We start from the raw sequence: 27,343 nt of genomic DNA, 5'->3' as shown, positions 1-27,343 counted from the left end.
CGGGGCTGCAGAAGCTATATTTTGAATACTTCACTTACATTCAGTAGATTGGATCAGATGCTGGAGCGTGCAGCTTGACCCTCTGTGCTGAAAGGTTGAACGCGATTTACGTGCGATTAGTTTACAGAGGGATGGGAAATGCGTTAAGTGTGCGTGTGTATTTACACATGAGAGAAAACTGCCAAATTACTGACGTCGTCGTCGAGTAGAATGCGCGAAAATATTTGTTTTGGACTAGTTTAGTTTAACGGGTTCACTTGGGTTGCTGCCAGGGATGTTAATCTTGCTGTGTTATTTGCGCGTAAAATGATTTCAGTATGACTAAGAAGGAAAGTGTCTGAGGTGCGTTGACTGCAGTTTTCAGTAAAGGTACCGCAAACTGTGTGTGTGAGATTGGTTGTCGGCTGTGTCGATAACGATGAACACGTTTCCATTTATTTCAACAAACACATCCAAGCTTATGGATAAAATTTACATGAGTCCATTTGCCAGTCTTTCAGGTGATAATCTAAATGTTTGCCTCACTTGAAATAGCTTCAGTAGGCATATTTTTGGACAGGCAAAGGAATATGCATGTGATGAACACATTCTAAATGTAACTGCATTCCTCTACAACTATTATGTTTCAGTGACATATAAAATACAATGTTCTAATTGTTTTGCTTCATGTTTGGCTGGGTGAAGAATTCGCTCACCCGCAATATTTATTATGGGGTTGAACATGTAGGTAAATGAATGTGGCTGTTCTCCTTTGGAAAATGCAGCTGGTTATACTCGTCGCTCACCGTCAGAACTTCGATGTCACTCTATCATCTTGAAATTCTCGGCCATCGTCTTATTCGCTGATTACTCTCATGTTTACTAGATTTGGGTTGTTTAAGTTAGGAGTCGTTATTTAAGGGAAGTGTTTTTCAGACAGGAGTCTCTGAACCTGTGGGGGTGCAGAATTTGTGCCCAAGGGGTCTGTGAGTCTAGTGGACTCTACTCTTTTATTTGTTTATTTTTTTGGTGTTGTATTGCTGTAAGTTTCTAGCTTTTTTGGTCACAATTTTTACTTTGGAGCGTCAAAATGTATTTTAATCGGTGTATAATGTCTTTAATCAGAATGTATGAGGTCATTTTGGAAAGGGGTCTGTAGTGGTTTAAGGGAAATAAGGTTTTTGCAGAACTCACGTCTTCTCCTGTTGTACGAAACGGCTCTGTTTAACTTTAAAGCATGTGCTGCAGTGGCTGGTGAGATTTTGTGGTCGTTGTGGGAAGGTTTGAAGTCTGAAGGTGAGCAACCCACTCTGGAGTTCGAGCGGCGCGCGCATAAACCGAGAGCGACTTCGGCAGATCTGTTAAACACCACGGTTTTGCCAACTTTGATCACTTTACTGGAAAGCAAATTGTTGTATCACTTTTCATCTGTTCTCATTCTCATTTTTCTACTTGGCTTTCTTGCGAAACACTTACAGAGGCTGCGGAAACTTTCATTAGACAAGTCGCTTTAGAATACTGGTCACCTGTAGATATTTTTTAAGGCTTACTTTGTTCTAAGTTCCAAATATAGGTGTACTTTCTAACAGTGTTTACACAAGGACAACTCCAAGCTCTTCATCACTTTGAAAGTATTCTGAAAGTGAAAAGTGTGTATGCGAATCACAGAGGTAATAAATACATTATCACATTGTAATAGCTTGATACAGACTCAGTCTTCACGAATTGATGCATTATGCTCAGTACGAGTCCTTAACGTAGAATGTACACCTATTTTTGCTGTCATACTGTAGGTCTTCCCTCATTTCTCTTCTCACGAAGGGTTCAATTTATAGAACTGTAAAATTGTTACTTTAGATTTAGTATTTGTGGTCAGGTACGTTGTTTAAATTTCTATGTATTTTGGAGGAGACAATAGATTGAACCCTTCTTTTTCTCTAATTTCTTATACGTGGGCTTTGGAAGTAGAGCTTTAAAGATATGATTGTGTTCCCCAAACATAATGAGCATCCAAATGGTTTTAATATCACGTAGAGATTTTTGTGTCCGACGTGTAATTCGACTACTTCAAGCCCAGTCTTTCATCAGAATAACTCCCACACGCACGAGGTGTAATGTTGCAGTGTTTCACTTTCATCTTTTGAGAGGGTTACAGGATCTGAGTGTTTGAGTGTACTCCCATGACTCAACTTTTCGGTTGGATATGGGCCAGCGCAGCATCGACTGATTTCTTGTATTTTCCCACAAGTTCTGGCAGATCGTAAGCTATGGAAATATCTAGTCGGTTGATGGGACATCCCCTGAAGTAGGTGCACGTTGATGAAAGCAGTTGGAAATCATATAGAGGATTCAGCCTGAAGAAATCCTTGTAGACGTCTGGATCGGGCAGGTCATAACGCGAGATGTTAGTTAGAGTACTGAGGCCTTCATAAATATGGTAGTCCTGGGGATGCTCTATGATGTCGTCACTGATCTTCTTCTTGTTACCGAAGAATGACTTGTGGTTGTAGTAGGTTGTCAGGTAGCAGTCGACCATCTTTGCGTGATTGCGAACCCGGACCTTAAAGAAATTGGAAATATTAATTTGTGGTTTATGAGATTACAGAGTGTCTAAAATAAAATCTCTGCAAGTAACATTGCTTAAGTGGATGGACCGATACTCACAGCAAATCGTCGTGCGCTGGCTATCTTGTTCTCGACCCGCTTATCGATGGCATCCCTCAGGTCCCTTAAGAAGGCTCTTTCTTGTGCGTGCAGTAGCCGTGTGGGTGCCCCAACCTCGTATGGCAGCGACCAGAGCGACGCTGAATACATGACCGGAGGCTCGGAACTCGACATTAGGGGGCTGATGTTCCAGATCAGAGTGCCTTGCACTCTCATTAGTTCCTCAGGTCGCACTTGGTCAGCTTTGTTGAGAATTATGCGTGTCTGTAAAATGATGAACGACTTAAGTACGGGTGTACTCTTGGGTGGAATGATATGCTTTAAGGAGTTCCGCACATGTGGGTTCAAGAAGGATGTGTTACAAACACACTGTTTGCATGTTCCATCTGTGCACGCATCCATCTGTTGTCTTGTCCGTATTTTCAGCCATCTTAAAGTCAACGTGACCATTCCAGTATGGGATCAGTTAGGGGTGGCAGTTCACTTGACGTAAAGATGTCGGGAAGTGGTCGTTCTATGACTGGGTACCAAATTATAGTTTTGTAGTATTTAAAGCAACAAACCTGGTACTCTCTGCCTTTTAGCTGGTCCAGTATTGCCTCTGTCTCCGGTCCCACGTCCAGCTTTGACGGGTCATACACGAGGAATATGATATCAGCTCGGTCAATGAACCATTGGCAGGCGTCATTGAATGGAAAGAGGCGTTCGACTTGCTTACGGATCTCTAGAATTCCAGGAATTTCCACAATATTTACCTAGTGAGAAACAAGTGGAAAGTATTGTTTTTCAGAACTGAAAAAGAGAAATACAACTTTGCAAACGTGTGGCCGTAAATGTATAATGTATGCTTATGTTTCTGTCACGTACAAAATTTTAAAATTGTGGCACTTTGTAGAATGGTAGCATCGAATCTTTGAATAACTTTCTGTGCCATGAGATTAGGGGTGGGTTAGGAGCTCATTGATTACACAGAATAGTTATTTTGGATTTTGTTTTGGAGTTGACTTCTAGCGAAGGAATGTTAAAGTGTAAAATGACGCCTTCTTCTGTTGCATTACTCCGAGGTTTGTAGACACGGTACCTTCTCGAGAAGTCGGTTGGGTAGTCTGAGACCCCTGAGTCTGTCTAGCATTCCTTGACCAAACTTCTGCAGTCCTGAGAAGGTCCAGTCAGCGGCTAGTTGTGTGCCATCGAGGATCTCCAGCTGATCTCCCCACATCAGGATGTTGAAGTAGGCTGGAGATGGTTCGGCACCTTGACAGAAGCGAGAATGATTAATGGAGGCGTGTCAGTTTTGATTGTAAAATACAGAATGGAGGTCAAGCTAAGTTTTGTGTCAGGCCTGGTCGAGGTGACTTTAATTAAACATTGTTTTCCAAGTGGTGAACTTTATACCAGACTTACTACAGTTTTAAATGGTCGGCATCCACTAGGTTATAAGATGTCTTTGACAGAAAATATGGCCTTCATTGGGATGAATTTTAAGACATTTTTTTCTCTATATCACGTCAGTTTCAAAAGTCACTGTCAGATCACGGCATCGTCTTTGTGTGGGTGTGTTTAGGCGCACGTGTACTCATACATAAGCACACATGCATGCAAATGTGCATTCTCTTACACGCTTGCTGCGTTATCATAACGTTGTTGTGTTTTTGAAAGCACGTTTTGTTCAAGTGTAGGAATATATAATCTCGAATGTGTTGTTAAGTTGAAAAAGAATTAAATTATAAAAGTTGCTACAGCAGAATGACCCTCACACTTTTACAGATTAGAGGTGAATAGTTTGTGGCGCTGTGAAATAATTACATTGAAGGACGATGTATCTCACCTGTGCGTAATGCTGTGGGTGTGTATTCATTGTCGAGCAGGTAGTTGATTATCGTAGATTTACCACCACTCCAGGGACCCATGAAGAGGATAAGTGGTTTTGAAAATATCTCAGGGTCTTGAAAAGCAACAGAAAAGAAGTTAGTTGTATTGCTGTGTTCTTTTTGTATTTTAATGCATTAAAGCGAAGTATTTATTTCAGCTGAGGAGCTGGCTACGGACTGGACGACCAGGGTTCGATCCCCAACAGAGGCAGAGGATTTTTCCTCTAGCTTTTGGTCCCAGACTGGTTCTGAGGTGCCCCCCCCCCCCCCTCAGCCTCCTATCCAAAGGGTACCAGGTTCCTTTCCCTGGGGTAAAGCGCGGCCAGGGTGTGATGCTGACCTCTCCCCCAAGTGCCTACATGGCGTATAGTGGGACAGCTTTACTTTAATATTATTTAACTGCATTTATGTAGTTGAGTAATATATTAATTTAGTTAGGAAGAGTAACTTATTTGTACCTCCAAAGTGTCTGTTGCTGAGTTCACGATATTTGAAGAGTATCTCTAACGGCTTGATCGCGTTGTCGTACACTCTCTTCAGTTCCTTGAGAGTTGCGTCCACGGTTTTAGCGAGAACCATTTCTTTCTCGATGGACTCCGGATCGAGCCGCAGTATCTGTGCAACATGGTCCCGTGGCCGGAGATTTTCTGGAATTTCCACTTCCTAAAGTATCAATACCAAACATATTGACAGACATTTTGAATAAATCTTAAACAGTAATAGTACCGGTTAGTTATCGTCAGACTGAGCGATCGTATTCCGGGATATGACTTCATGTAACGTGTCTGGTGCTAGGTCTTTTGTGCGTTCTTTACCTGTCTTATGGGTGAATGAGTCTTACACAGTTTTTTTAATTAATTTTAAAATGTGTTTTGGTTCCACTGAAAATCTTGAGAACAAGGAAGGTTTTGCATTGTTTTCGCACAACAAAATACAAAAATTAAATTTGGTCGTCGAGTCTTAAAGAAGTAGCCTGTAATACTACAGGTTGTCTGATCGTGGCTATAAAATGCTGTGTAGAAATTACCGTGTGCTTGAAAACTATCAGAAATGTTTAAGGTTGTAATTAATCACATTTAACCAATTTATGAGGACATATGTTATTACTTTTTACTGCTGTGCCGTGAAGGTCTGAATTAATTTTTTTTAAAGAATTCTTTAGGATTCCTAATGGTCAGTTAGAACATTCACCACGAGTGTCTGATTTTTTTTTAAGTTTTCTGAAAAATTGAATCATGATTTAAAATGGTCCAGTTTTGGAATATTCTACTTTAAGGTGTTGATGGATTTTGCTTGTTACTTTAACAAATCTTAGGCTTTGTTTGTATTTCTTGTAACTTACCAGAGTTAATTCTTCTTGTTCTGGTATCGATTCTGGAGGCGTCGCCTCTCCGCCTGTGAATTTAAACAGAGTTTTACATGTAATTTCAATACTTTATAGAAGTTTGGATTCGACACAATCCGTAAGTAGGAAACTAACTTAAGTCCGCAGAGCGTAGCTCCTGAGAAGCTGGTCGTCGTTCTTTTATGGAACCCGAAGGCTCACTTCTGGCCGTTATCGTGAGTCAGTTACTCGTTTAATTTCTGGTTATTTTAACTTGGCCAGTTATTGAAATATTTTACTGGCTACAGAACCACATTGAAAAGATTATATGATTTATGTTATGTGTTTGATTTATATTTCATGTGAACTGTTAACGGAGACTTCCCCTCCTCCGGGAGAATCTAAGCTGAGACTAAATTGGATAGGACGTCATCGTGATTACATCAGTGCATCGTTAATTCTTTGCCCACTAGGTCAACTGTCTTATTTATTTTTGGCTCCGATCTCACCACCTGTGGGCATTGTATCAAAATTGAAGCTCTTAATATAACCAGGGTTCACCTTTTCAGATTTCTGGTGGTCATAAATGCCACTTTTCTTCCTTTTAAAATTCACTGGATGTGCCACGTTACTTGTGAAATAATTTGTGAGAAAGTCGTCTTCTGAGAAATTTGCGTTTTCCATCAAGAGGGGTGTGTGAAAGGTAATTTTGCTGAAATGGGGTAAGAGGATTCTGGGATCAAACACATTCAAATGACAAGTATACATGAGGACAGGCTTCACAGCTATTCTTTAGAAACACGCCAGAATTGTTACCATTCCTTGGAATCCCACCAATAAGGAGGCTTTAATTAATACTGATTTTGACTTCCTATTGAGTTTTCCTATCAGATTTTTCCGACTGTGCCGTCATCACACTGAGTAATTTCTGTTGGCAAAACCCAGAGTGGGACATGTTCCAAAATGGAAAGCAGAGATGCTTACGGAACGTTAATAGGGAAGTGCTGGAAAGGTACAACCTGGGGCATGGGCGTAGGTAGTAAGAAAATGTTTAAATGCATCTTAAGTACTCGGTATAGGGCCCATGGTGTATTATTGTGACTGCGGTAATGAATATTGGAGTTCAACGTAAGGTGGAAATGGGTCTCGTGTAGCTGGGCTACTATCAGCTTCTCTTGTATGGAATTGTATAATAAAAGAATGTCAAAGTTAAACTCAAGGTTCCGTAAAAGTCACGGTGTTTCTTGACTAGAAGAAATAACATCTTATTTTGGAAGCTCGTGTGTCGTATCATCATGTTGGCCGTGATTGTTTACTATTCTGTCCGCCAGGGTTCTATATCTCCATGTTAAACCATTTAAAACAGAACATTATATTACGTATTCTGGCGTTGGACTTGTGTGTTGGCCCCTCTCCTTGAATGCAAGATTTTGTCTTTATTTATGTTAGTGTGTTTCAAACGTCTACGTTCATTTCTCGTATCACGCATTTAAGGATTTGTAGTTTTGCAGTTTTCGTAATTTAAGGTTAGAATAGGCACTGGTAAGGGTAAGTTCCCTTAACAGATATTTGAGCTTAGAAGTTTCATATGAAATTAACAAGATAGGACCTAATAAATACGGCTTAAGTCGTTGGTTATTCAACTAACGCATATGCCCGTAACGTCACATATGTAATGTTAGAGTCGCCTTCGTTCTCACTTTACTGCTCATCGCGAGAGGGCGTGCTATGTGAGGAGCCCCAGGACGAGATGTTTTATGTGGTACAAGTTCACTATAACAAGCCGTGGGGTCTCTTTTACTTAAAGGAAACAGTTGGATTTAACGTGGCAACGTAAATCGCCAGTGGCAAACAAATGTTTTTTTAAAGAGGTATTGTTAAAAATGCGATGAAAACGATGAATCTCGAGTTAATTTTTGTTTCTTGCAAGAATGTTCGATTTCCGCAACATTTTGTTTCTTATTTTTGTCATCGGAATAAATGTGAGGTACCTGCGACCTGTCTGACGTATGTTTGTAAGGGTGAAAGACTAAGCCGTGGCCTTCTTTAGGTGCTCTCAAGGCCAACACTGTCCGCCTGTCCAGCCGGTTGCATCGATTGAATTCGGACCGAATGTTTCATAACACTGCATAGAAACATGACAACTTCGTCGGATCACGTACAGAGATAAATGTGTTTTGGAACTTACCTTCAGCAGAATCACCGCCTTCGGCGCTCTGCCCCTCCTCAGCACTTGGAGCAGCCTCTCCAGCAAGTTGTTGCTCTTCGCCTGACTCGACACTGACCTCTTCGCCACCCGGTGACGCTTTCGGGCTTTCTTCTGCGGTTGGTTCAGCAAGTGGCCCTTTCTCTGTCTCTTCAGAGCTTTCTTTTTCCGTTTCCTCGGCAGACGGTTCTTCGTCACTCGCTCCTCCTCCTCCAGTCGCGTCTTTGACGCCGATAGCGTCGCCAGTTGCACTTTCCTCTTCGGAACTTCCCGAAGCACCTTCCTCAGCGCTGGTTGCTTCTCCTTCCTTGGCACTTGTGGCATCTTCAGAACTTTCTGCGCTAGCTCCTTCATCAGCCACTGGGCCTTCTTCGGGACTTAAAACGCCTTCGCCTCCGGTAGTTGTGTCCTCCGTGCTTGGGGAGGAGTCTGATCCCTCCTCGGTGCTTTCTTCACCTTCAGCTGCAGAACTTTCTTCTGCACTTGCTCCTTCAGCTGCTGAACTTTCTTCTGCACTTTCTCCTTCAGCTGCAGAACTTTCGTTTGCACTTGCTCCTTCCTCTACACTTTCTCCTTCAGCTACAGAACTTTCTTCTGCACTTGCTCCTTCCTCTGCACTTTCTCCTTCAGCTACAGAACTTTCTTCTGCACTTGATCCTTCCTCGGAACTTTCTCCTTCAGCTGCAGAAATTTCTTCTGCACTTTCTCCTTCAGCTACAGAACTTTCTTTCGCACTTGCTCCTTCCTCTGCACTTTCTCCTTCAGCTACAGAACTTTCTTCTGCACTTGATCCTTCCTCGGAACTTTCTCCTTCAGCTGCAGAACTTTCTTCTGCACTTTCTCCTTCAGCTGCAGAACTTTCTTTTGCACCTTCAGTGTCTTCGTCGCTTGCTTCTCCTGCTGGGCCACCTTCCTCGGCACTTCGTTCTTCACGAATGCCTTCACCGCCTTCCTCAACACTCTGACTCCCTGCTTCTTCGGCGCTCGTCGAATCTTCTCCGGCAACTTCCTGTGACTCGGCGCTGGTTTCTGCTACGTCTGAGGGAGACCGCTGCTTCTCTTCGTTTATCCCCGAGTCTTCAGCTGAAGCGACCTCTGTCTCTGCAGACGCTTCTTCTGTCGAAGATCGGTCGCCCTGTCACGGAAACAGACCTTGTAAGTTCTAATAATCTGTGGCGGCGGAAAAGTTGTATACGGAAAATGTGATCAGATGTAAAAAGCACAAAGCAATTCTGTTACTACCAGTTAAAATGTTACGGTCCGTTCCATGGGTAGAAAGAAGCATAGGTCGTCTTTGACCGAGATATTTATTCAGATTGCCCCCACAATTACTAATCTCAAGACGAAAATGTTTTTCGGGCAAACCTTTGTAGAGAGAGAGATATTTGGGGAAATTCAAGACATGGACTGAAGCAGGGAATGTTACTTTGGTGCGGTTGGCAGTAGTGCACAGACAAATATGGCGACAACGTTTCTCTACAAATGGCAGCGTTCGTGAGTCCTTGCGCGTAACGCTACTGTACTGGAGTTAAGGAGGTGAACAGAAGAGGTTTCGCTCCTCTTTAAAGGCTCGTGTGACACTTCGAAAACCGAAAAATAAAATATTTCCCGTGTAGCGTTCTCGGTTCAGTGGTAGTCCTTACATTTGAATACAGCAGAAGTGATCGGATAAAATGTAACGTTAGCCAGTTAATCGAGGCTAACTGGCATAATTTTTGTGCAAAATCACGCACTTCCCCCTTATTTTGGATCGTACTCTGCATGATTGTTTATGCACTGCTGCCAACCACACTAACTACTTCCGTAATCTTTTTTTCTCTCTCGAAACTTCTTTCTATTAGATTGTCGGCAATAAATTTCCCTTTTTGGATAAATGAATGTGGGTCGTCTGTGTATAATAATGAATGTTTGACATCTTAAGGGCCCTTTAAATGCTGTTGTGCGTGTCCAGTAGAGATTTGTGGATCATCCGTAGGTTGTGTAAACCCCAGGGGCACCTGAGTAAAATCTCGCTCTTCAGGCAATTGGTTGCGATTATACTGACATATTTATTACTTTTTTGGGGATTTAGCAGTACATGCCGATCTGACAAAGTGATTTGAAAGTACTGTTTGGGCTCAGCGCTTAAAACTTTAACAGTTTGAAGACGATAATCTGTGTAGGATTTGAGGTTAGGTGAGGTGAGGTGAGGTTAGGTTATGTGAGGTTAGGTTAGGTGAGGTTAGGTTATGTGAGGTTAGGTTAGGTTATGTGAGCTTAGGTTAGGTTAGGTTAAGTGAGGTGAGGTTAGGTTATGTGAGGTTAGGTTAGGTGAGGTTAGGTTATGTGAGGTTAGGTTAGGTTAGGTTATGTGAGGTTAGGTTAGGTTGTCCGTAGATGGCAATATTCTGGGTTGTGGCGATCACAGCCCTGATGATAGAGGCAGCAAGGACCTCTGAAACGTTGGTAAACTTCAACCAGACTACAAGACGCAGCAACAAAGAAGACTGCCATCTTCAGGGATAATCTAGTTAGCAACACTGGCTTAGTGCATGTTTATCTGTAATTAATAAATCTAAGCTGTCGTGTTCTATTCAAATTGGGTGCAGGGTTCGGACCGAGCTGTTACAGCAGAATAAAATGGAAAGTTTTTCCCCCCCAAAAAATTGTCGGTAATGAAGGCACTGAGTTTCGATAAATTGTTAATAGTCGGGGGGGTCATCTCAGGCCAGATCGATGAAGGGGTCTTTGTAAAGAATCTTCCTGTGATTTCGAACGCTCCTTGGGGTGTCGTGTTGAATCGGTCTGTGGTTCGTTGCCAGTGCATGCGACAGTCGTGAAACGCCTTTCCGATACCTGCTCGTCGGATGTCGTCACTTCCGGTCCTCCAGAGAGCTCCTGGCTGTCACCTTCGGTCGTTTCTGCAAAAGTAGAGACAATTTCAAAGCGATTACTAAGCTATTTTGTTATATATTTCTCGTCGTTTAATAAAAATTACTTTCTGGGTTAGGGGACTGGAAAATACGAAACGATAATTTTGCCTGTTGTTTTGTATGGGTGCGAAACATGGTCTCTCACTCAGGGGGAGGAACACAGATTGCAGGTGTTGAGGAGGATATTTGGGCCTAGGAGAGAAGACGATGGGGCGTGGAGAAAACTGCATAATGGCGATCTTAAAAATCTGTACTCCTCCCCCAATATTGTCAGGGTGATTAAGTCGTGAAGAATGAGATGGGCGGGGCATGTAGCGCGCATGGATGGGACAAGAGGTGTGCACCGCGTACTGGTTGGGAAACCTGAAGGGAAGAGACCGCTGGGGAGACCTAGACGTAGATGGGAGGATAATCTCAGGCGGGATCTATGGGAGATAGGAGTTGAAGGAGACTGGATTTTGTTGGCCCAGGACAGGGTCCGGTGGAGGGCTTTGGTTAGTTCGGTGATGAACCTTCGGGTTCCGTAAGCCATCTGGTTGGTTGGGTCCACTATTTGGGAAGCCTGAGGGGAAGAGACCTCTGGGGAGACCTAGACGTAGATGGGAGGATAATCTTAGACGGGATCTATGGGAGATAGGAGCTGAAGGAGACTGGATTTTGTTGGCCCAGGACAGGGTCCGGTGGAGGGCTTTGGTTAGTTCGGTGATGAACCTTCGGGTTCCGTAAGCCATCTGGTTGGTTGGGTCCACTATTTGGGAAGCCTGAGGGGAAGAGAGAGCTGGGGAGACCTAGACGTAGATGGGAGGATAATCTCAGGCGGGATCTATGGGAGATAGGAGTTGAAGGAGACTGGATTTTGTTGGCCCAGGACAGGGTCCGGTGGAGGGCTTTGGTTAATTCGGTGATGAACCTTCGGGTTCGGTAAGCCATCTGGTTAGTTACGTAGTCATTGCGAAGTTTACACTCTCGTCACAGGGTAAACTCAGAGCACTGTCGATATAATTAAATAATTAATTAACATCGATGTAACTGAATAACTGATTTATATTTTGATGTAAGTGCAAGTTTTGGGCCCCCTAGTGCATTTTTCTTGTACCTACGTAACAAGAAGTGGCGTGGGAATTTACATCCTGAAGACCTTGAAATCATCGGTCAGTTTAAGATGTCACGTATTTATTCGACTATTAATTACGTAATTTTTGTGCTCTTCGAAGAATGTACAGGGTGTGCTTAGTCAGTGCGTATAATTGATAACTGCGTAATAGTTCTGACCAGCAGAATTTTTCTGTCGATGGCCTCGCGTCCATGTTATACGAACTGTAAATTAGTCAAGTACGATGCGATGAGCTGGTTGTGCAGCACGCATAGGGGACACTCGGGTTCTATTAAACTAGATGATGAAGCAGTGGCGTCTCTGGTTTAAATATATTTAGTTTTTAATAATATCTTAAAGATTTCTGTGGTTTTGTTTCCTTTTAAAATGCACGTTGCAGTTAGTTGCTCTGTGTAGTCTGGTAGAAATTTACCGACGTTTCAGAGGTGACTTATTTTTACCACAAAATTTACTTCGGAATGTTCACACCAGTTTTCCTTTGTGATAATATTTGAGGATGTGGTGAATTTCGTGGTGATTTTGAGCATACTTTCCTCCATCTTTTACTGATTTGGTATTTATGGCATGTCCCAGTTAAAAATACTTTTGAAATTATTAATCAGTTTTGAAAGTTGTCGGACGCGTGATTGGCCAACGTGAGGCATCTAGGCATGACGCCCACACATTGAATGGGATTCGAACCCATGAGCCCTTGACAGATACTTTTCTGTTCTTCATGCAGTAGCACTTCTGAAATATTCGCGTCTTTTATTTAAGATTTAAGTACAGGTAACCCTCGATTTACGCCGGCGTAAATTGAAACTCTTTTTATAATTTAAATCAGTGGGAAGTCAATGATATGAGTTCCCAGCGCCCAAACATTGACGAGTAATATAATGGAATTACATTTAAAGCTCTGAAATAACGTATGTAAAATAAAGGGAATTTAAAAACAAAATATTTTATACACTTACAATCGGCAATTCGTTGGTCCCCGCGATTCTTTCATGTGATTGATGTGTACAGTCATCTCTGCTCTTATGCGATAGTTGGATTCATGTAAGACGCCGACCTATAGAAAATCGCGTAGTAAAAATAACCCCGGGACCTCCGCAGACATTAAATTAGTCCTTTGAAAGTTTAAAGCGTCAGGAATGAAATTGCATTTGAGCAAACTCGCATATTAAACAGCTTTTACCGATTCATCGATCTCCTTGGAGCAAATTCGCGTTGACGAAACTTACGTAACGACGGTCTAAGAACATCTGATGCTATTTTTGGCTTTTGAGGAACGGAAGAATCATAGAGGACGCCAAGTTTGAAAGGTGTTTTCCTCAGTCACTTTTGGGAGGTGCCAGCTACGAAAATCCCCGAGAAAATTCAAGTCTGTTGCGGAGCCCGATTGTGTCAATTTTGTATTCGGGGGGGGGGCAGATGCCCCCGAGAAAGCCCTTATGTTCTACAAATAAATTTTGATTGCTGTCTTTTGAACGGGGTCCAGCCCTATGCAGACCTCTGCGCGTAGGTATGAAGCTATTGGTTTACTGACCTGTCGCATCTGAAGTTCCGAGCTGCTTTAAGGCCTTCTCAATGTAAGGTCGACACTCGGACTCAGTTGGGACTTGCTGATCATCTGACGCTGCTGAAACACAAGAAATGTCAACAGATTTTAATTACGCAGACCCCCCATTTCTGGGCCCCCCCCCGTGTCTTGATTCTGTGCGACAAGTTCGCACGTGCTAACCTGTAAAGTTGCGGTCTTTACGCCACACACCCGGCACAACTGAACCACTCTCGCAGCATATCATCGCGTGACCTTGAAATACAGTGTGACCAGCCCTTACCAGTGTCGCCACTCGCACAACGAAAATGTTCCATTATTGCATTTGCTTTCTGAAATCCCGCCGTGTTTAGCTCAGATTATACAGGGTGATTCAGAGCTCTGATGCATACTTAAGGAAGATTTTGGGGAGATTATTTGGAGCACGACGTTTTTGTGTTGATATCGCTTTGCAGTGTTTTTTTGATCGTTTGATTGGGGCTCCGCGCTGTGTAAAATTTTTTCTACCTTTCTCTGTTACATTTGAAACAAATGAACAACTGTCATTTAAAAATTAACAGATTCTGTTTTTAAAATAGACGGTCAGAATAACAAACGTGACACCAGCTTTTAGACGTCATAGCTCGAAAACTGGATGGAAAAATTACATTTTCTGCTCCAAATGATCTTTTCCCCACCCAACATCAGCTCCCTCAAGTGGGTTGTTCTAACCCTCTCTCCCCCGGACAAAATTCTTATCCGCGGAGACGCCTAATGTGAACATATGGTGGTCTGAAGGTTTTCTGATAGTAACTCGCTGCCCCTTAGGTAATAGCTGTTGAATGGCGAGCTAATTTTCGTTAGTCGTGTATGAAACATTTGTTATTCTTATTCTTTTGTACTTGTAACTCATGTACTTGATAAAGCGACTTCAGCATGGACCTAAATTGTCTGCTGTATAGTTCGATACAAATATACCGACATTTCAGAGGTACTGGCTCCTGATGATGCAGGCAGTAGGTACGTCTGAAACGTCGGTGAACTTATCTGCGTCACCACGTAAATAATTTTATATTTTAGGCAGGAAAGCTAAATTCGACAAATGCTTACATTTCTTTTGAATCCTTATTTGCTCTAAAGCTAATGATTCCATGAATATTGTAGGAAGATATCCCGAAACCCATTTTAATCGGTACTCGGTCTTAGGACAGTTTTTTCGGAGATGCGAACTCTTTTTAAAACACTTTGGCCTTTGCGCCGGTCTTCCCGAGCTATAGAAACCACCTAATGCTAAGTTTGGTGCAGATCGGTTTATCCCTTCCCGTGTTATAACCGTACATACACGCCCACCATTACAACTTTCTATAGGCTTTACGTCTATGGTAGAAAGATGATTTTTTGGTCTTATGGTCTACATAATTTATAACACGAAATTTCGTGTGTTTTAATCTGAAGACGGCCGCTAGAAGAGAAATAATATTCTCGTTTACTTCCCAAATCGTCATTACGTTCGAAGCTGGAATATGGCATATAAAGGTTATGTTATAACATTGCTGTTAAGAGCCACTTAACGCAGTGTCCGGTTAGTGAAACACTTATGACCTAACCCCATTTTGTCAGAATTTGCGTGAATCCTGCCTTCCATTCAGGGGTAAACCGCATTTTATTAATAACTTATGTCTTTAGTAAGCGAACTAAATCTGTGGTGTCATTTCCTGATCGTGTCAGTAAGGATTCTAGGTTATTCTTATCGGCCGTGGACAGCTCATGCAGTTCACATTCCCATACGCCTCGATGCAGGTTATTTTCAGAGGGCTCGGCCGGATAGAACGGGCAAGCAGCTGATACACACCCCACGATATTACGTTATAAACCTCCTGGCTGTGTTCAGTCGCTTTAAAATCCTTTGAAGCCTAAGCTCCTTTAAATTATATTTAAGAATCGAGCCCGTACCGCGAAGAAAACACAACGCCTCACCATTACAAAGATCAACTGTTTAACGCCGTTTAAGGAAATAATAGTTATTTATTCTGATAATTAATTAACCATTTAGAGCAGAGACTCGTTCAAATAATATTTAAGAATTCAGTCCGTACCGCGAAGAAAACACATCACTTCACCGTTACGAAGATTAACTGGTTAACGCTGTTTAAGGAAATAATTTCCTGTTTGCAGCGAGAAAAGTATGAAACCACCAAATACAAAATATAGAATTACTAATTTTTGAAGCAGGTGGTATATATAGTTACCAGTGGGCTTTTATTTACGCACAGACGACACGCATTTCTCTTTGTTTTGAGTGGGAATAACGTAGTTTATGAGTGTTAGGGAACACGGTGCTGGGAGAGAATGTATCAGGAGAACAGAGAAAATTACGTAAAGGAAAGCTTCGTAATTTATATTCCTTACCAGATATTATTAGAGAGATCAGACACATTGAAATTTTGATCGGAAAACCAGAAGGGAAGAGGCAGTTTTGGAGACTTAGTCGTAGATGGAACGATAATATTAAAGCGGATCTTAGATGCGATTTAAATAGTGTAATTATTTCTTAATTAAAACACGTTTTTTTCCCCAGTCACACTGTCTCTTGAACAATACATCGTTTTACGGTAAGGATATTTGGTGACTGTGCCGGCTGCACGGCGTTTCTTCTACGCGCGATTACTGCGTCGGTTGCCGCGTTTAGTAGTCCTGCCGGCACAGTCGCTAAATAATCCTCGCTGTTGAACTGCTGTAGCCCACAGGCCGAGACGCGTAAGTTGAGCAGCTGTTAGTCTAATGCGGAATTTGTATTTTGTTGAACGCACATTTGAGCCAAATTTCGATTTTAACGTTATAGGCCCACATAAAAATGTTTGTTTCTTAAGTTATTTCGATTGTTTGCAGCCAGGCATGGATAATATAAGCATAAGTTGCGAGACCACATTCGTTCTGCCACAGGCAGTCGACCCCTGGTTCAAAGGTTAGCCAGAACATTTGACGTCGTATGAATTCTTCCGTTAAACAAGTAGGAGTTTTTGGAAGAACTTGTGACGCTTGGTTTCCTGAATTATTTCAATCTGAAGCGAGAGAGGGAGAGAGCAGTCGATCTTGTAAATTACAATTATTTTTAGGCGTGTACAGACATTCTGCTAACACAGATATTCATTACGTAGAGAGAATTTTAAATTTAGTCCGAACGGTTTGCGCATGCGCCAAACGTCTGCACGGGCTGAAATTTTAGAATTTAATCCGTCCCGAGGACCGTTTTGGCCCGACCCAGCCCGAACCCGCTTCCGGTAAGTGCACAAATGCCGGTGGCCCCTTGAGTGAATTATTTAACGACGGTCCAGGAACATATAGGATTATTTTGACGTCTGAGGAACGACGCAGACAAATCAGATTCCAAGTTCGTAAGGTAATTATTTCGAATCACTTCTGGGATGGGACAGAGCTGTGGAAGTCCCCGAGAAAATCATGTCACTGTGATATTTTCCCCCCAGGGCCCAACTATGTCACCAGCAGATACGAATAACTTTTTATTTGCTAAAATAAATGCCTTTGAAAATGTTTAATACAACGTTTGATTGCTGTCATCTGAACGAAGCCTCGAACCCGGGCCCATTTCTGTGTAGACGTGTAGCATGTTGAAGTAGACAGTTTTCTGGATATTACCCATCGTACAATACTAAATGAAATCTATAAAATCTACCACGTTTCGGGGATGGGACGATTTTTTAATTACTAAACATACGATATTGTCTTTCTAATACTTTATTGTTTAGATATTCAATTTATTATAGAAATTCGACTCATTGGTATAGATTCAGAGTAGGAAGATGGCTGTCTTCTGGGTTTTAATAGTCGTCATGATGATGGAGGCAGCGGGGACCTCTGAAACGCTTTGCGTGTGCTAAGGGAGAAAATTCAGCGAAGATAGGCCTGTAATTGTTTTAAGTAAGCTCACTCAGGGCCATTTATTTTTGAGATATTCTTCAGAATGGAATCACAAGGCATTTGTTACGTGTTTCAATACTGAAATTGTTCCGTTGATGTATTTTTGGATGGTTGTGATGTTAATTGTACCTGTCATAAGGAGAATTGTCTCAAGGCTGGATAATTTGGCACAGCGTCCGACGATATTATTAGAATACAATATCTGACTAGGTGTGTTACGTATGACCGCGACGTAAGACGAGTTGTGAATCAGGAAGACGCACTAGGTAGGACCCAGGTTTTAGAATTTCTCAGAAATAAATCGCTCGTGAAAGAATAATTTTGTGTATTTAAACTTGCATCGAGATGTAACAGTTATTAATGGTTCCAGTGTTCGCTTAATAACAGAACTTAAAACGTGTAATCCGTACCGAAATACACATGGATGCGTTCTTTAAAGATTCTGAAGTATTAATAAAATGTTTCGTAAGTTATCTTACTTATACAACGTGAGTTTGAAACTATGAATCAGTGGTCTTGTCTTATTTTAGTATTGTATGGGCAACAGATCTTTACAAATTACGCAAAACATGCGGAGATATTCATTTGGCTTTCAGTTTGAGGGCGAATGTTGTATGAACAAAGGCATTTGTTGCAAAACGCGCTGTATTGAAGATTGACAGTATGACGTGTGTAAACATGGCGACTGCGCGAAAGATTCGGGGTTATAACCTACAAACATAACGTGGGCAGAATCGATTCATCGTAAGTTTTGCTACAAAAAGATGATGGTTATAATATTAATTGTAATGTTTACAGTTACAAGATCTGTAAATGAATATTGTGGCTTATGTTCGTTTCGAACAGCTCATAAAATGCAGGCAGCTAAAAGACGAAATTTTCTCTATTACGACCTTCCAGCCTGGTCCATAAATATGATAAAATGTGGAACATATGTGACTTTTCAAAGGACACGCAGTTTTTACATTTGAAGATCTTGTGCATGCTTACGTGTGTTGTGGGGTTCAAGGAAAGGTTAGGTTACGTTACGTTAATTTAGGTTAGGTTAGCTTAAGTTAGTTTAGATAAGGTAAGGTTATGTTATGTTAGGTTAGGTTAGGTTGACTTAGGCTAGGTAAGGTAAGATTGCGTTGATTTAGGTTAGGTTAGGAAATGTTTGGTTAGGTTGGGTTAAATTAGATTAGGCAGATGGAATTATATGATGTGGAAAGAAGGAAACGTATTTAAATCAAATTTATTTTAGTTCTAAAGTAAAACTGTGGTGTGTCCAACCTTTCTTATCTAGTCGCCGAAGTTAGGATGAGAGAAATAAAGTCACAAAATATTTGTGAAAACGTCACGGGGGCATTTGGAGTTGTAAGGAATTTTAACTCGTATGAATGCGTTTGTGTTCTTTGACCCCCGAAGATGTAGGCATGTTTCGCCGAAACGTTGGCATTCAACCAGAAGATTACACGGCCCAGAAAACCTCACTTCTTACAGCAACAGACCTAACAACATGGCGGACAGGCGTACGAAATTCTGAGGTTGGGAGCGACACGAGAGCTGCGTAATGTAGACGTGAATGTTGAAATTTTCTCGTGGGGGATTATTTTGTATTTAAGTTTGGTAGTGCCAACTAGTGAAACACTGGAACTGAGAATTTTGTAATTTTTTAATGAAGGTATATTTTTTTCTGTTCACTGAGTGAAGGAAGTACTGGTTGGCTTGATACGATCTCACGATTATATGCTGACAAGCTCAGTACGCTGTCCGGTCACCAAATTTTTTTTCACTAAGGACACGAGACGTACAGGGCAAGAAGTCGGTGCGCGGGAAAGTGGACCTAATGGATTCTGCCCAGAACTGCTTGTCATGTTACCCCCAGTCATGGCTTCAGGGTGGCTGGCTTGTGCGTCTGTTGCAGTAGGCGGGATCATGGGGGCTGCGTCACTACTTCTGTTTCCCAATAATTTATTTTTGAAAGTTTAAAATGGGGACACCGCGTGCGTGATGTTCCAAGTGACGCTGTGGAGGCTGGGGTAATTGTGTCGAATCGCGCTAGAGGCGCTGGTATCGGAATGCGTCATCATTGGACCGGGCGAGGCTCTGAACATTATGTTACTGATTCGCCGAGGGTCCTCGTGGAGTTTCTAAGGTTCTTTATTTTTGAAGGCTCGTTCCTTAATGTTTTGCGTGTCGTATCTGTATTAAAAATAATATACCTTGTCACAAAATTTCTTATACATTGATCAGTTCTTGAGAAAAAGGCTTCTCATGATCATTGATTTTTGTTACACTTCATGAACATGTTTAAACAAAGTTGCGTATCTTTTTAAGATATTTTACAAACCATCAAAGTGGGATTCTTTATCAAGTAGCGCTATTGTACCTCCCACCTCAAAAGTTTGCGCGTCCGTCATGTTGGTATTCGTGGCTGTGGGTAGACTGAATCGTACTAAAGTAGAGTTGCCTCCAATAACGTAATATTTATAGCAAGTTTCGTGAAAATTGGTTCACGCACTCGCATACATGGCATTAGCTTGCTTATATTTTCCTTTCTCGTATTGTAAAATGAAAACGGCGCTGCAAAATGATTGGGCAAAGAACATCTTTCTGTTTCCGAAAGGGGTAAATATTTCTGGAATGTGTTTTTTGAAATATTACAGCCCGAGTTACGCACTGTGACGTTAAATATAGGCGTAAGTGTACTCGGACATCATTTGCCAACTTCGATTCTTATTCTTCTTCGAAGTCGGTTCTCGGCTGGACACCATTTTAAAGTTCCGACATCCATCCTGACGTTTCGTTTTATAATTCTAAAATAAAGAGCGCGGAGCGAACATCGGTTATCTAGTGCACTATATATAGTACGTCTGTGTTATCTGCGTTAGATAACTGAAGTGACGTCTGGATTAATTTGTCTCCGATGTTGTAATTCTGGCTCGCTCGTTATTGTTCTGGGGCCAAGAGAAAATTGGCAGCTGTCAGCCGTGATTCTGTGGCGCAAAGCCAAGTGTGAACTCGATCCGACCTCAGTCCGTTCAGCTGTTGTCTGTCGGGAGACGGCTGCTGCGTCTTAGTCGACTGGACTCTGCGTGGCAACTTGAACGAGTGGCTTGAAACGTCAGACCATGACCGAACACGACATGACCTGACCTGACCTAACCTAACCTAACCCAACACCTCACCTAACCCAACACGACCTGACCTGACCCAACACCTCACCTAACCTAACCTAACACGACCTGACCTGATCTAAGCCAAGATAACCTAACCTAACACGACCTGACCTGACATAACCTAACCCAACACGACCTGACCTGATCTAAACCAAGATAACCTAACCTAACACGACCTGACCTGACATAACCTAACCCAACACGACCTGACCTGATCTAAGCCAAGATAACCTAACCTAACACGACCTGACCTGACATAACCTAACCCAACACGACCTGACCTGATCTAAACCAAGATAACCTAACCTAACACGACCTGACCTGACATAACCTAACCCAACACGACCTGACCTGATCTAAGCCAAGATAACCTAACCTAACACGACCTGACCTGACATAACCTAACCCAACACGACCTGACCTGATCTAAACCAAGATAACCTAACCTAACACGACCTGACCTAACCTAAGCCAAGACAACCTAACCCAACACGACCTGACCTGACATAACCTAACCCAACACGACCTGACCTAACCTAACCTAACACGACCTAACCTAACCCAACCCAACACCTAACCTAACCTAACACGACCTGACCTAACCTAAGCCAAGATAACCTAACTTAACACGACCTGACCTGATCTAAGCCAAGATAACCTAACCTAACACGACCTGACCTATCCTAACTCGACACAGCACGACCTGACCTAACCTAAGCCAAGATAACCTAACCCAACACGACCTGACCTGACATAACCTAACCTAACACGACCTTACCTAAACCAACACTACCTGACCTAACCTAACCTAAGACGACCTAACCTAACCTAACCCAACACGACCTGAGTTAACCTAACCAAACAATCCAACATAACACGACCTGACCTAACACGTTTATTCAGTATCAGAACTACATATACAGGATGTTCATTACATATGGTCAATACTTCAGCTGCATTCACGTAGCAGTTTATAAGTCGAAAGTGCTTTCTGAGTATTTAGTGGAAAATATTCTTATATAAAAATTTAGAAAAAATCTTTTTTGCTAAAATACAACTATACTTTGGAGCTGTGGCATTTGTCCAAATGCAAAGGTGTAACTAGGCAATGCGAAGAGGGCGAAATGTCCTTTTCAAGTGGCCTCTGACAGCGCTGCGATACGCTGTTAATGAGGTAGGTGGCACCACTGTGTTGCGGTAAGAAGTTTTGTAGGAAGTCAGCGGTGCTGTAGGTCCGTGGTTCAGGCTCAGAATGGCGCCGGAGGACATGGCCTCTGAGAAGCTGCAGAGGGACTCCGGATGCAAATAAGGATGTCATTGAACGTGTTGAAGGTTTCCTCTGGTTTTTTAAGCGACAGGCTGTAATAATGTTTTATCGCCTTCCGTCTTCTGGGAGACAGTTCGCATGATTTATAATTTGCACGATCTTCACATTTACAGGCATACCTCGGAGATATTGCGTTTTCGGTTCCAGACCACCGCAATAAAGCGAGTCACAGATATTTTGGTTTCCCAGTGCATATAAAAATTATGTTTACTCTATAATGTAGTCTATTAAGTGTGCAATAGTATTATGTTTAAGAAAATTGCGAGAGTTACCAAAATGTGACACAGAGACATGAATTGAACACTTCCTGTTAGAAAAATGGCGCCGATAGACTTGCTCGACGCAGGGTTGCCACACACCTTCAATTTTTAAAAAAAACGCAATATCTGCGAAGCGAAATAAAACGAGGTATGCCTGTATCACTGTTTAATGCTGAGCAGGTGATGTGTTAAAATATTCGGTGTGGGCTGCTTTTATCTTCAGTGTATATAACTCTGAAATTTTCGTCGAAGTGCGGGGAACATCGGCGTTGACGTCCTCAGGGTGTGATGATCCGTGAATCAAACTGCGCCAGAACGATCCCTTGATCGCGGAGCATCCAGTTGGATGGATCATCAGCGTTGAATTGTCTCTTTAGAAGTTAATTTTCTCCTTAATGCAAAAGTAAAGTAAAGTTTGTTCCACTATACGCCATGTAGGCGCTTGGGGGGAGAGAGGTACAGCTCCTATTAATTCTTAACCTCGGCAACAGATGGGGTGAGTGGTCAGCATCACGCCTCGGCCGGCTTTACCCCCGGGAAAGGACCCCGGTACCCATTGTGGAGGAGGCTGGGTGGGCCCCAGAGGCTAGAGGAAAAATCCTCTGCCCCCGTCGGGGATCGAACCCCGGTCGTCCAGCCCGTAGCTAATCTTCCGCTTGTACCATAATATGACGTCTGTCGTTATTGTAATTATTGCTAATGTTATCATGAAATTGAATTTGATTTTGTTTGTAAGGTAATTCAGTACCTTATATTTTCCATTACGACTATTGATAAGCGCTGTTAACTTGGGAAAATTTTGTTTATGCAGTCAGTGAGGGTAAGGAATCAGTCGTACTTCGTCAGGGAGAAAATCCACTGACCTAGGAATCATTGGGCCGGAGAAATATTGGATTTATTGAAATCGCAAGTAACTTAAGGAACGGCTTGCGTTGAAGAGGAAACTTACATTGTACTGGACGGACTTTTGTTTGTCTTGAACACAAATTTCCTTCGTAAGTGTCTGTATGAGTTGTTCTTCGTGAAAATGTTAGTAATTTGCTTGTGTCAGTGTGCCCCCACTGCAAATCCCCTTTTTTTCATTCTGATTTTAATGGCATGGCCTCTTTGCTCCTTGCGTTATTTTGAGAATATTTGTGACGGACGAGTCAACAACAGGCAGCTTGTGACGCCAGCGTGCCGTGCTTCTCTGCTATCACGGCATGCCACACGTTCACAAAGTTACTACCACGTTGAGTCTGTCTCAAAAAAGAACTCGTAATTACCCTGTGTATTTAACTTGTATTCATGTCCTATCTTGTTTGAATACTGTTCATATCTTCCGCGGTTACGTGGTACTGGTCTCAGGAAGCTCATCTCTGCTGGTCCATTTATTATAACCAGTGGTAACTATATGTGCCACCTACTTTTACAGTCATTAACTCCAAATTTTCTGTTTATGGGTTTAGTATGATTCTCGTTGTAAACAGCGATTATTTCCTTAAACAGCGTTAACCAGTTGATCTTTGTAATGGTGAGGCGTTGTGTTTTCTTCGCGGTACGGACCGAATTCTTTAATATTATTTAGACGAGCTTCGGCTTCTAAGGCTTAATGAATGCGATTCCTCAGTTTCCGATATCGATGTTGATCGGGCCCAGACGGACTAAATCTCAGTAACTAAATGCAGTTAAATTTATTTTGTTTCCCAAAGTATGTGACTGTACGAGGTGCGATCGGAAAGTTTCCAGACTGTGTCAATAGAGGGCGAACCGGATGCAGTACGAGCTTCTGCCGCTAGGGGGTGCGGCCTACATTCATAGTGAATCAGTGTGCCAGCCGGCATCATCTAATTAGCATTTGTTTCTTAGTTACGGGCGTTTTGGTAGTGCATTACACCGACCCTCCTGCGATTTCGGAATGGCGTGTGCATCAAATTTTGCCAAAGACTCGCCAAAACGGCTACGGAAACCTATGAAATGCTAAAGCAAGCATTTGGGGAGTCCGCAAACTTTTGTGTGACATTCACGTTTTAAAAATGGCCGAACCTCTGTCGATGATGACGAGCGTTCTGGACGACCATCTTCGAGCACAACGCCCGAAAATGTTACGAAGATCGACGTCGTACCATCAACGACTTGTGCGACATTGTTGGGATAGGCTATGGGACCTGTCAGCTGATTCTAAAGGAAGAAATCCACATGCGACGCATCCTGTCTGAGGACCAGAAGCAGAATCGACTTCTCGTTTGTCAGGAGCTCAAAGATCTTGCAAGAACCGACCCCAACTTCCTTTCTAAGCTCCGTGTGACTTCTTCCACTTCCCAAAGATGAAAATTCAGCTGAAGGAAGGAGATTTGAGACGATAGAAGAGATTCAGGCAGAATCGCAGATGGTGCTTGACAGGCTGACAAAGAAAGATTTCCAGGGATGCTTCCAGGCTTGGCAGCGGCGCTGGGATCGTTGTGTTCACTCCCAGGGGAACTACTTCGAGGGTGATGGATGAATTTAATACCTGAGATAAGTGTACGGGTTTTTATAGGCGCAGTCTGAAACTTTCCGATCGCCCGCGGCCATATTCAGATATTTGCAGCAAAGTCCCGAACCAAAGACATTCCTAGTAGCCAGTATTAGTAATTAATCTAACGTCTCTCTGTTATTTATAGACGGTGTGTCACAGGACTCCATAATTTGTAGAAATATTTATAATCCATCTTCATAGTCTACAAAATTTTATGTTCTTAATTGTAGGTCTCTATTGTAATAGTTTCTCAAAACGTAAGAATTCTTGTGTGAGAACATTTCTGAGTGTCTGTTAACATATCACACGTATGCATGATCATAAGCATGAGATAAGGAAGACGTTTTATCATTGTCGTGAAGTGGGCCCACTGTTCCAAAAGTTGAAAGTTTTCAAGTGAAAAAAAAGTGAAATGAACTTCGAATTTGTAAGTTGACGAATATCAGGCGGTTTGTCACGAGACGGGGTCAGATCGACTGTTGCTACGATGTTTGGTTTTCATTTGTTTTCATATGAAGCCTTCACTCATGTCTGAGTAAGGCCTACAAACTTACAGATATTTATTTGTTTATAGTTGGTCTATTTGTGACATAAAACCGGGAAAAACCACGAAAATCTTCAGCCAAGATGGTCAGACTGAGATTTGAACACGAGACACCCCGAATACGAAGCAGGAGTACTCCATAAAAGCCTGGGACTTGGAGTAAATGAACGACTACCAGCTTTCTTCTCAGGGAGTTTAGGTCAATTGTGAAATCGACATTATCGTGGTTTTCTTCGAACGCTGTATGAAATTTTCTTTGCATAAACATAGATTCGTGAAATTACAGACGAAGTTAGCTTCTACCTGAGACGCCATTTTTTACAGTCGTGATTGTGGCGCTACCGGTGGGAAGATTTTGAAACTCGATTGTCACGAATTACAACCCCGGGTCACATAACCTAGTCAGTTTAATCCCACCTTTTCGATTCATGAGAATTGTTGCAGTAAATTTATATATACATTTCATGTGCAGAGATTGTATTAAAACTCCATTCAGTATTTCTGAATGTGCCGTGTTTATTTCATGATATTAAAATCTTTCATTGTGTTAGTCGAGTCTTGTTACGATATGGCAACATTTTCGGACCTCCGCGTGATTAATATGGGCATTATGTGAGGTCCTAATGTGGGTCAGTGACCATATTTTATCTAGGTCTGAATTTGAAAAGATCCCAATTCTAGTCGACACTCATACAATAATATGGCGATGCTGCTTGCATATTTTGAAAAGGGGTGGCCTATATTTGGCCTTACTGTGGTGCCTGGTCGAAGTCCCGGGCCTGCGCGTTGCACCGTCATCTCGCCATCTGAAGTTGAGATTTTTTTAGCTAGTTGGTTGTTCAACAATTCTGAAATACATTTGAAAAGTTCGGAATTCGAACCTCGACGGAGGAATTCCAACCCTCCGCGTTCTGTTATGGGTCCCTAAACTTATTTTCACGTGCACACGCCCACTGGGCAAGGTTGTGGGACGAAAATACTCGTCCTGGATGGCTCCCTACCGCTCTGCTTTGCTTGTAGACCCTTAATGTCTTATTTAGTATCAGTCACTAAGATTTGTACTTTGTGCTGATGTATTGTTCCGAGTTCTGAGTTCCCTGCAGTGTTTACAGCAGACTGAAGCTTAATTTAGACCTCAGCTGTTGCAGTTTTATAGGTGGATACTAACATCTTACTGGTTTAAAAATGGAAACCATGGTTTCTCTCAACGTAGGGGATTTTACACGAGTCTTGGACGTCATAAAACTTGTTGGTAACATCCAGAATTCTCTCTCAGCGTGTATATTTAGACGTGTGGAAACTTCGCTGTTGAATGATCTGGTATAGGCTTATCGTACAAGCTGAGTTGTTATTGAAAAATTCTTTCTTAATCCAATGCGCTGAACTTAGTTACCACGTTACCCGCGATTATAGCAGACTCCAGTCGGGACAGAAGGCTTCTTATAGCTAAAGCCGTTGCAGTGTGGTTTATTACTTTAACAACTCTGAATCTACTGCCGAGGTTCTATAACGTTGCTGTGATACATTGCGAAGGATCTGGGAGGAATCTCGACGTGGGGTTTGGTCGTGGGGGGGACTCTGTGGGGCACCGCGAAGCAGCAAGATTGTTACCTTGCAGTGTTCCTGAAACCAGGAACCCAACGGCGATGAACAGTAGAAGCCGGAACGTGGCAGGTCCCGAGAAAGCCATGGCCCACCTCTTGTTATTAATCCCGGTGGGGGCAGCGGGGGGTCTGTAATCCAACACAGCACTTCACAGCACAGAACACCACCATCGGCACATGAAACCAGCAAGCAACACGACCAGCATTCGGACTGGACCCACATCAGAACAGACCCTCGGTCGCGACACTCCACCACCTCACCCCCCTCCACTAATACTTACCCCTCCGGCGCCACCCCTCCGCTCCGTCGGCCCCTCAGTTGCACGCCCCGCGGGCGACACTCTTGGCTTTCTGAGTGGCGTAAGCGAATTTATTACAAGTTCAGCTTGCTAGCTGCCCGTCACAAACATCGCACTTTTACG

The 27,343-nt window shown here is 42.5% G+C and overlaps 2 protein-coding genes across 3 annotated transcripts in view; one reads left to right on the top strand and one right to left on the bottom strand.

Moving 5' to 3' along the window:
- Window positions 1-27,343, top strand: part of LOC110837709 (putative protein FAM10A4) — a 53,793-nt gene that overhangs the window by 9,866 nt on the left and 16,584 nt on the right. The window lies entirely within an intron of this gene.
- LOC110837708 (uncharacterized) lies at window positions 414-27,151 on the bottom strand. Of its 2 annotated transcripts, none has more exons than XM_087360783.1 (11): window positions 26,929-27,151; window positions 13,599-13,691; window positions 10,880-10,944; window positions 8,027-9,179; window positions 5,857-5,909; window positions 4,973-5,177; window positions 4,472-4,588; window positions 3,725-3,897; window positions 3,207-3,398; window positions 2,644-2,907; window positions 414-2,539 (listed from the first exon to the last, which is right to left on the bottom strand). In XM_087360783.1, exons 1-11 carry the CDS (start codon window positions 27,005-27,007, stop codon window positions 2,165-2,167), a joined length of 2,769 nt encoding a protein of 922 aa, XP_087216909.1. In that variant the 5' UTR covers window positions 27,008-27,151; the 3' UTR covers window positions 414-2,164. The 2 variants fall into 2 exon arrangements, with proteins under 2 accessions (XP_087216909.1, XP_087216910.1); XM_087360784.1 differs by having other exon boundaries at window positions 13,599-13,688.

This window comes from Zootermopsis nevadensis, unplaced genomic scaffold (genome assembly GCF_977971745.1).
Source record: "Zootermopsis nevadensis isolate Lab colony 2312 unplaced genomic scaffold, Znev_1.0 Znev_ptg000046l, whole genome shotgun sequence".
Lineage (NCBI taxonomy): Eukaryota > Metazoa > Arthropoda > Insecta > Blattodea > Termopsidae > Zootermopsis > Zootermopsis nevadensis.
The sequence above is the reverse complement of the archived record's forward strand: the minus strand, read 5'-3'. Positions and strand labels throughout refer to the sequence as shown.

Coding starts and splice junctions, on each gene's coding strand:
- LOC110837708 (XM_087360783.1), bottom strand. CDS start 27,007: ATGGCTTTCTCGGGACCTGCCACGTTCCGGCTTCTACTGTTCATCGCC. Junction 5,910..8,026: donor AGGCGGTGATTCTGCTGAAG/GTAAGTTCCAAA, acceptor TTAAATTCACAG/GCGGAGAGGCGACGCCTCCA. Junction 2,540..2,643: donor CCAGCGCACGACGATTTGCT/GTGAGTATCGGT, acceptor AATTTCTTTAAG/GTCCGGGTTCGCAATCACGC.